The sequence below is a fragment of the Mastomys coucha genome, unplaced genomic scaffold (genome assembly GCF_008632895.1).
Source record: "Mastomys coucha isolate ucsf_1 unplaced genomic scaffold, UCSF_Mcou_1 pScaffold5, whole genome shotgun sequence".
NCBI classification, from domain to species: domain Eukaryota; kingdom Metazoa; phylum Chordata; class Mammalia; order Rodentia; family Muridae; genus Mastomys; species Mastomys coucha.
In genome coordinates, this window is record NW_022196911.1 from 15,117,555 (window position 1) to 15,127,902 (window position 10,348).

The 10,348-nt window shown below is 43.9% G+C and overlaps 1 protein-coding gene across 12 annotated transcripts in view; it reads right to left on the reverse strand.

Annotated features, from left to right (window-relative positions):
- The window catches only part of Wdr27 (WD repeat domain 27), a 114,694-nt gene that overhangs the window by 49,131 nt on the left and 55,215 nt on the right, over window positions 1–10,348 (reverse strand). For 11 of the 12 annotated variants that reach the window (XM_031354675.1, XM_031354674.1, XM_031354676.1 and 8 more), the window contains 3 exons: window positions 8,686–8,783; window positions 7,899–8,020; window positions 257–354 (listed from right to left, as the gene is read on the reverse strand). In XM_031354675.1, the coding sequence (XP_031210535.1) occupies window positions 257–354; window positions 7,899–8,020; window positions 8,686–8,783 (318 nt within the window). Of the gene's footprint in view, window positions 1–256; window positions 355–7,898; window positions 8,021–8,685; window positions 8,784–9,095; window positions 9,219–10,348 lie in introns of those variants that run through there. The other variant, XR_004113738.1, reaches the window with a different exon arrangement.

Here is a 10,348-nt window from a genome sequence, read left to right on the forward strand (position 1 = left end):
CCGTAGCTATAGTGTAATTGCCTCCTCTCACATCTCTGACTCTCAGAAGCTGCATGTGATGGCCTTCAGAGGACAGAGTGGCACCCGTGCTCCCCCATCCCAAAGTGACTGCATCAAATCTATATAGGAGGCAGCCTTCTCCAGAGCTTACAGAGACTAGTCACAGCCTCGTATTATCTGTAACAAGGGTCAGGTTGCATGCCCAGCTCAGCTCCAATCTCCCTCAGGGCAGTGCTGTGCTGCGGGCTGGCCTTACCTCAGGGTCCTCAAGTCCCACAGTCGAATCCCACCACCAACAGCTGTAGTCAGGAAGAGATTATAGGCCAGGGACTGCTGCGCTACAAAGGATGATCCCTGAAATCAGGTGGAAAAATAAAAAATTGAGAGCTTTCTGAAAACATTTTACTTAATTTGGGAGGGGATGCATGTATAGACAGACCTCTGATAACTTGCAGGAGTTGGTTCTCTCTTCCTACCACTCAGGGTCTTGGGATCAAACTCACATCATCCTCAGACTTAGCCTCAAGCACCTTTACCTGCTAAGCATCATGCAGACTCTAAGATAAACTTGTAAAGACTAATAACACCTAACAATACCAGGATCTAAACCCAGAAATCAACATAACCTTTCTTAAATTGATAGCTTTAGAGTAGGACTCTAACCTTCCATGCGGCTATGAATAGCACAACAAGCTATGTAGATAACAGAGTGCACAGGCAAGAAAGTCAATGTGGAAGTATCTTAGCCTAAGTGCTCTGTGACTAAGGACGGGATGCTCAGGGTACAACCCCAGGCTGAACAACACCAGCTAGTAGGGTAACTAAGCAAGTACATTCTAACCTTAATAATGACTGTGTGCTTACCACACCCAATGCAACTGAGAGCCAAAGAACCAGAAAACAGCAACAGATAAAAGATTAAGATATTTACACACCAGCATGTTCACACACCAGCATGTTCGCACACCAGCATGTTCACACACCAGCATGTATGATGATAATCTTTATTCAATAAATTATCTGGATGCCACCCATGGCACGATGAGCACTGAACCATTTGCAGTTGTCATATGTTAAGAACACTGGCCTAATCGCTCATCAATGGGGAGGAGAGGCCCTTGGTCCTGTGAAGGCTCTGTGACCCAGTGTAGGGAAATGCCAGGGCCAGTAAGCAGGAGAGGGTGGGTTGGTGAGCAAGGGGAGGGGGGAGGAAATAGGATTTTTTTCAGAGGGGAAACCAGGAAAGGAAAGAACATTTGAAATGTAAATAAAGAAAATATCTAATAAAAAAATAAACAAACAAACAAAATTAAAAAAAAATAAAAGACCACTGAGCTGCACCTTGGCAATCAAACATGACTATGTACCACAGGGCCCCACTAGTCCCTAGGAATAAAGACTCAGCAAGTCCAGGCATTGACATCTCATGACTCTGGTGATTCCAGAAGAAAGATGGCTGTGTAAAACAACTGAGCACCACCAGAGAAGCCATTTAGCTCAAAACACTCCTTAAACACACTGTAATTCATAAGGCTACTTGAAATACTATATAGCAAACTAAATATAAGATGGACCTAGAAGTCATTCTTCATTTACAAACAGGAAATGAAGGCTTCTATTAGGTTCAGTGGTAACAAGCCACACTCTGAGGATTAACTGTGCCAGATAGCACTCTGCACACTTCTTTAGCTCTTCATCCTTTTAGCAAACCAAGCACTGAGTCTCCATTTACAGTCAAGAATCTGATACACCGTGCTATCGGAGCTGTGGAGCTAGAGTTATCCCACAGCAAAGCTTCCACTGAAGGGTTGCCCAGAACATGTCCTGTGACATGTCTTCATTGTTAGCTGGTATAGGAGAGCCCAGCTGGATGTAGACAATACCATACGAAGGGCATGTAGTCCTGGGCTAGATAAGAAAGCTGGCTAAGCATGAGAGTGCCTACATTCCATTAAGAAATACTCCACCATGCTTTCTACTGACTTTCTTGGCTGAGTGAATGAGTTTCCAGGTCAAGAGTAAGGCTGTGTGTAATAAGCAGGCCTGCCTTCAGGTTCACCCATGAGTTCCTGCCTTCTCTCAATGATGGAGAGTGCCTGGAAGTATAAGCCAAATAAATCTCTTCTTCCTTTAAGTTGCTATTTGTTGCGGATAGCTCTAGGGCTATTTGTAATTTGAAGCTAATTCTCCCTTCTCCTGTGAGAGGCAGCAAACAAGGAATGAGTCTGCACTCAGGTGATTCTGTGTAAACCTTCTTCCCACCTTAATTTGTAAAATAAAGGCTAGAGCTGGTGATTGGGTAGTGAAAGGGAAGGTGGAGCTGAAAGTTGTTAAAAGAAGAAGGAGTAGGAGCGGGGTGGGGAGACAGAGGAGGAGGTGGAAGGAAAGTGGAGCAGAACTAGGTGGCCTGGAGAAATCAAAAGTTCTAAGGGGTCTCATAGATGGAGAGGATGGTAGTGTAGTGGTCCATCTGCCCAATCTAGACGCACAGCTTGTATTCATGTTAATTGTGCTATGTTTTCTTTGCCAGGGCATATTTGGATTGGAGATTTACTGTAACAGTTATTGTCAATATTTTATCCATAGCAACATTAAGGAAACTAGAACACTTGTTAAGTGTTCTTAAAACACTTTTTAAATAAAGAAGAAATGTCTGATATGATTTTAAGATATCAATAAATATTAAGACAATATTTTCAATCTAAAAATAAATAATTTTATGATAAAATACAACAATAGAAAAGTCTGATCAGGGTAATTCTTATAAATATAGAAGAACAGTGAATTAAAGCTTACTTGTCCAGCTTAACAATGGAAGACATCCTTAGAACTGGGCTCTAGATGGTACGTGGAAATGCTCAAGAGAGGCCTCACTAGCACTGACTAGAGTGACCACTTTAAGTCTTAAATTTCACAGAGTGAGAACTGGCCTGCATTATTCTTACTGAAATGTAATATTTGGGTCAAGTATGACCTAGATGTGTCTGTGCTTAGACTTGAAGGATCTCATAAACCACAGCACCCACATGGCTGTGGTGAGTCTGACTGCTCTGATGTGCTCTGTGTCCATGTACGAAAATTTAAGAGGCATCTTCAGAAAACAAGCCACTAAACATGGTGCCAGCCTCAGTGACCTCATACTCTCTCCCTGCATTCCATTGCATTCCATCATATGTTTACTTTTGGGAAGTTAAACCAGTTATTTCCCCATTAAAAATAAAAAAGAACTGTTTTTCCTAACATCACACCTCCCATTTAAGAGCACACCACAGTGGTTCTCAAAGGACTGTCAGTCCACAAGGCCACATGGATAGGCACTTGAGCACAGTCACTGCACAGAAGCATGCAATAGCCCTTCAAGCCTCATGCAGACACATTTGATGGGAAGATTCCTCAGAGAAAAGCATGCCTTGAGCCATCACCCAGGAAGGGAACAAGCCAGGCCATGCTTCCTCACACCCTTGCAGGCCTGTCCTATAAAATGGGGCAGCATCACCAAATCCTCTCCGAACCACTTTGACACTGAAGCAGACAGAACTCTATTTTAGAGCCTGCCACTGTCCCAGTGTCCTCTAAAAGAAATACCATCTTCAGGCTTTATCTACCATCTGACAACACACTGCCTGCCCCTGCCTGGCCAGCACTGGCTCTGCTGTAGAGCACCAGCAGGCTTCCCTAACTCTGCACCACCCATAGTTTGCTGTCCCTATCTCAGCCCTGTCATAAGAACCATGGTGGACTTGTGAGCAGAGGATGTGTCTTCTGAGGAGGGGCTACACAAAATTTGAGTGTGTCCTGGGAGACCTGAAGAAGGGCTGACTCAGCTCCTGCTGAACCCTCTTAGCTTGGAGGAGGCAGGCCTGGGGGTTGGGGGAAGGGTAGGCTGTGACACTATCTAAGGGAAGAGAGCCAGGCCAGTGGATACTGCAAAAGTCAAAATGATGCTAACTCTATATGTAGGAAATGAAACACTGCGTTCCACTGTTGGTAGAAGAATGAGCTGCTTCTGCCAGAGTGAAAAGCACTGGTTGTTGTGGCACATCAGGGAAGCTGAGAGCAGGATTCCTTGTCCCACAGCACAACAGGTAAGACATAAGCAGGACCACATGCATCATGCACTCCTCTCCCTTCCTGGCATGCCATGCTCATGACACTGACAGAGCAAGCAGACACATCTCATGAGGTTACTCCAGCACCTCAGAGCACTCCACAGAAAGCAAACAATGACTAAGAAGCAACCAGGTAACAGCAGTCCCAGGCTTCCAGGTGAGGCCTAGTCATTCCACATACATTCCCACTCAGCAGTGACAGCTCTGCTCCACCTCAAGGGACAGCATTCTGTGCAAACAGCAAGCTCAGACTCCACCCCAAAGAGAGAGAGATGCAAAGTTCAGTCACTATGCTGCACACCCTCTTAGTTACACCACACTCCCTCCAACATCCTTGCTACTTACGTCTAATAGCTGAGCCAAACTAACAGCTGGTCCTGAAATCCATAGCTGCTGCAAACCACAAGCTCATACACCATGCCTGGATCTTGATCACACTCCAACTCTGCAATGTCTGTCACCATCCCCAGAGTAAGTCTCAAGGTCCTGATGAGGGTCCACCAAACCAGGGAACATTTCTGCTCCAGTCAGTCTCTATTGTCCATTCCTCCCTTTGCTTTGCCACCAAAACATAACAACCAATATCTACTGCCTGCACTCTGGTCCTGTGGACATAACTCCTGGTACCTCCCTACTTTCTCTACTCTTTGTCCACATGTATTTAATCAGACGGACATTGAGTCTGTGTGATCATACATTCTTCTGATGAGATTATGAGTTCCTCAGGCACAAGAACCTTGCTTGCTTTGCACCTATCTATCCAGAGAGAATAGCAATCAGAGTACTTATCTACAGATATTTTAAGTTAATAAACAGCATGCAAATATATATATTTACAAACATGCATGGCTATATGTGTACACAAATACATAGCAATGTTAAGGTAGAGGAGATTTAACCAAGCTTCTAGGAGTGGGTACTAAACTAAGAGTTCATCACAAAGACAGATGTAACTGCCTTCTCACTCTATTTGATGGAATTTAAACATTTGATAAATTGTTTAAAGAGAGGAAAGACCATTGTAAACATAAGATTGAAATAAAATCTAATCTCATCGAAGAAATGAATTACTGAAAATGTTTAAGTCAGCACTTACTTTTGTCTCAGCTAAAGAATAGGGAGCTCTTAAAGAAGACAGATCCATCTTAAGAAATGTTGTACTCACTCATTCACAATTGCACACACACACACACACACACACACACATGTCCAACCCAGACCCCTCCATTTCAATAATCCCTTTCACCTTCATGTTCTTTCTCTTCATGTCCCACTAAGTCAGATAGTGCTGCCTGCGCTGGGTACATAGTTATGGGGCATCCTTCAGAGCACAGGCAACTATCAAGAGCTACAACCCAACAGAGAAGTCACTACACCCTCCTTCCAGTAGCCATTGATTGCTAATAGTTCCACACACTGGGTAGAGCCTTACATGCCCCTCTCCCATCCATACTGGAATACAGTAACTGGCTCAATCTTATTCAGGTAGCCACAGCAGCTATAAATGGTGGCCATATCATGTCCAGAGCACAGCATTTCACAGCACAACTTCCCATCCTCTGAGCCTGAGGGGTAGGAGGAGAAAGATTTGTCCTAGATGTCCTCTTAGGGGTTAACACTCAACTGTCTCTTGCACTCAGCACTTTAACAAACCACAAGTCTGCACTGACGGTAGCCTAAGCACATCCATCCATCCATCACATATACACACAAAAGGACGCTTCTCAGACGCTTTAGAACATCATTAATCTATGGGTACAAGCATAAATATTTAGAAGGCATGTTCAACATGATCATTTAACAAAATGGCCTGCTAGTTGCCCCTTCCCCCAGGGCCTATGATATTCTGAGCCATGGGCCCTGTGACCTGTTTCTACCAGGATTCAATCCCTTCCTCAAATCCAACCAGAAAGCAGTTGGTCATTCCCATAGCAATACTATTATTGCACCACGGAATACATCTTATCCAGTGGGTTAGTACTATAATGTGCAGGGTCCTATACTAGATATGTGCCCTGCATAGCACCTAACTATGATGGGTAGTCAGCAGGAAGTTAGTTTCTAGAATAGTTCCAGCTTGATTTATCAATGCCCTACAGTCATTGATAAATAATAAATGTGTAGTGTCTTCAGCAATGGGTCTTACTGTCTAGCTACGGTGGGAAGTCAAAAGCAATGGCAACAGCCTGGGTTATTTGGGAGCCTCTGAGGCCTTTTGGCAGTAACTCGTAGGGAATCACTGAAAGATTGCAAATTCCAGGCCAGCCTAAGTTACTTAAAGAGATACTTTCTCAAAAATAAAATCACATCTTTAGTCAAAAACAAAACAAACAGATGGCAGGAAGATGGCTCAATGGTGAGGGCACTTTCCTTATAAGCTTGACTGACTGAGTTCAGATCTCTAGAGCCCATGAACTGGTGTGGAGAAAGTTGCCTATAATCTCCCACAATGAGATGGGAGTCGGATCTCCTGGAAGCTTGCAGTCCAGCTAGCCTGAAGTGCACAGCGCAGTGGCAAATAGCAGAGAGGCCATGCATCAAGTAAGATGGAAGTTAAGGACTGCCACTCAAGGCTTTCCTCTGACCCCATGTGTATCATGGTAAATGCATACACTCACATACAAACACATACATACATCACATACACAAACAGATCTTTTTAAAATCAGCATTTTCCATGTCTTAGATGCTCTTTTAGATAATGACTACCCTTGTTGGTTGTTTTTTTTTTTATTGTTTGGTTTTGCCTTATCATTTTGGCACAAACTAGAGTTATCTAGGAAGAGAAGCCTCGGCTAAGAAAATGCTTCCATCAGAGGCAAGTCTGTGGGGAATGTTTTGATTAATGATTAATATGCGATGGCCCAGGCCCTGTGGGTGGTGCCACTCCTAGACAGGTAGCTCTAAGTTGTATAAAAATGTAAGCTAAGCAAGGAGAAGCAAACCAGTAAACCACACTCCTTCACAGCTTACGCATCCATTTCTATCTCCAGGTCCCTGTCTTGTCTCTTAGTTCCTGCCCTGGTTTCCCTCCATGATGGAACTATAAACTATATGCTGAAATAAACCCTTTCCTCTCCAAGTTGCTTTTGGTCAAGGTAAAATACTACAGCAATAGAAACCTAAGAGAGTACTTAGTCCATTAGACTGTTAACCTTGGCCTCCAATGCATCTAAGCACCTCTTTAAAACCCACAATATGTCAAAGAGGATAACTATCTGACAGCTCAGGGAGAGGCTGTGACTCAGAGACTGCCACAGCCTGCAGTATATGTGAATGTCATCATTGCTACCATCACATGTGCATCCAGACCAACTCCAGCTTATGTGAAGATGCATTGCTAGCCACAAATATTTAAATGAATTCATAATTAGTCAAAGACAACAAACAAAAAGTGCCATGCAATGTTGTCAAGACATCTGCAGGGGCTGGAGAGATGGCCCACACACGGCTTCTGGAGGACCTGAGTTTGGTTCCAATCACTCATAGAGAGGAACCTAAAAGCTCCTTTAACTCCAGCTCTGGGAGAGTTCAGTACCTCTGGCCTCCAAGGACAGTGGCACCCACATAGATACACACAAACACACATGATTTTAAAACACTAAAAAATAATAAGAAATCTTGGTGATATCTATAGCTGCAGAAGAAAGTTTAGCATAGCTTGATAATCAGGAAAAGCTAATATTGGATTTGGCAATGGTTACAAAATCGCATCATACTACATTTATAATTGTTAAACACTTTAAGCTCAAAGTTTTTAACTAATATATATAGTATCTACCAACTCACTTTATTTTGACAAATTCGATGGACGGGCCGGGAATGGACTTCAGCAAGCACTGCAGCACTGCAGCCAGCATTGAGGTCAAAAACTTCCACAGTCCGGTCCCTGCCAGCTGTGAGTATGATGTCTGCAGCAAGTCAGTCAAGGGTCCTCTCAGCAGTCTAACCTAAGAGCACACAAATGGACCTTCACAGGACTCAGAAATGGACTAAAGAACTTCTGAAGTTGCAGAGAAAATACTCAGTGCAACTCTCCCACACCTGCCTCCCAGCCAGGGCAGGAGCAGAAGAGGCAGCCAAGCTCACTGTGAGTGGGAGAGCACATGGTACAAGACAAAGCGGAGACACCCACCGGTGACTGGGGCTAAAGATGAAAAGGCAGAGCCCGGCTGCAGGAGGCCCTGCACAGTCCTCTATGGCTTTTCATCAGTGCAAGCTGTAGACTCGGCACTGTGCTGTCACGAGACCACTGCTGTGAGGTTTGCCAGGCCAGTCTACGTCTAGCACAAGGATGACAGGTTACTAAGAAATACACTAAATGACGATGCATGACTCAGTAAATACAGACAAGTCTTATGAGCTTGTCCTGCTATATCATTGCCCAAACTGTTCTTCCTTGAGGGAGCTTCTAACTATTAAGATAAGGTTACTCCGCCTACAATTACTGCAAAGATTCCACATTCCACAAGGAGAACCATTCATCCGACCTGGGACTTCTCAAATACCCAGAAAGGGCTTTGCCAAAAAGCAATGCTCAATGCAAGGAACATCAGCAGACTGAGAGGAAGGATACGGGAATAAAAGTCGTTCACCGCTGACAGGCTGGTTATGTCTGCCCCACTGGTCACTGGGAGCCTAAAAATAGGCTTATACCTGCTTTTTGGTTTATACCTAGAAGAAAGGGAAAATGCAATGACCAATGTTTTTACTTCTGGTTATAACTAAACATTCTACATTTAAAATCATAGAAATGAAAATAAGGCTTTGCATTGTGTAGTCATGTTATAATACTAAGGGAATGAATGAACAAGCCCCTCCAACCTTCCTTTGGGAAATTAATTCAATTTTCTATCATAAATTCTCTGGTTGCTTTTTTTCTAGGAATGCCTCAATGTAAATAATGGCATATTATATATCCAAAACACTTATTCTAACTATGAGAAAGCAAGCTTGTCCCTCAATTCTAAAATAACTATGTATTACCTTGTAGGCACTCAACCAGTTATACAGTGTCGGTATCTCAGCTTAAATAGCAGTCCTTATCATTTTCAGAAAGATAACATGAGCATCTTTAGTGGATTCATGATCTTAATCATGGATAGTTTCCTAGGGGAAAATAACAGGTAGGGTAGCCCAGTAAGTAGTCTCAGTCCAGCCAGAAGACAGGTTGGCAAGGGCAAGGCAAAATGTCAAGAGTCAGACTGGTGGCATAGGAAATCTGGCCAGACTAGGGCAGCTGCTGCATTGTCCAGGATGACAGACATGTTCTCAAACAAGTGGTCGAAGGTGCTCCCTGGAAGAGCACTTTATCTTAGGCTGAGGAACTCTGGAACAGTCTCAGGGCAACAGAAGCCAGAGACAGACCCCAGGCCTGAAGAGACATAAGAGAGGGAGCCATACGGAGACAGGGCAGTGCAGTTGAACCTCAGAGGAAGCTTGAGAATAAACATCTAGAGAGAGGTTGGCAGTCACAGAGATGGCCATGAGACAACTGCTTACAGCAGTGGTTCTCAACCCTCCTGACACTGTGACCCTTTAAGACTGTTCTGCACGCTGTGGTGACCCCAACCAAAGGTTATTTTCATTGCTACTTACTAACTGTAGTTTTGCTACTGTTATGAATTGTGATGTAAATCTTTTGGAGACAGAGGTTTGCCAAAGGAGTCACAGCCCAGAGGTTGGGAATTGCTGGCTTACAGTTACACGGAAGGATGCTGAGAAAGAAGTTATTTATCTAGAAAAACGTGCTGAAACTAGAAAACAGTATGTTGAGAGAAGGCTTTCCAGAAAGGTGGCCAAGCAGAGGCATGCGCAAGAAAAAGAACCCAAGGGAAGGCCAAGCAGATGACCCTGCAGGGACAAACAGTCACCACCCTCAGTCATCTTTCAGAAGTGAAAGCACGGTTTTAGAAGCCCTGTCTCCTACTTCTCATTGCCACCAACCGAGCTGAAGTTTGGATTATTTATTCTAAGGCTGTGTCTACCTAATCAGGTAAATAGTAAAACTCTGGCTAGACTGGAGCCTACAGTGATGATCACACAACAGGATCAAGAGTTTGACACAGAGCAGTTCATCAATGGTTAGAAGGCCTTGTTGGGACCCCCCTACTTTAAGTTGTGGTGTTCCTGACAGGAGCTGCCAATCACAGAAGGCAGGGTTTTCTGTTTTGGAATGAGATAGGGTAGCATAGGATGCGATGGGATGGGATAGGATGGGATGGGATGGGATGGGATAG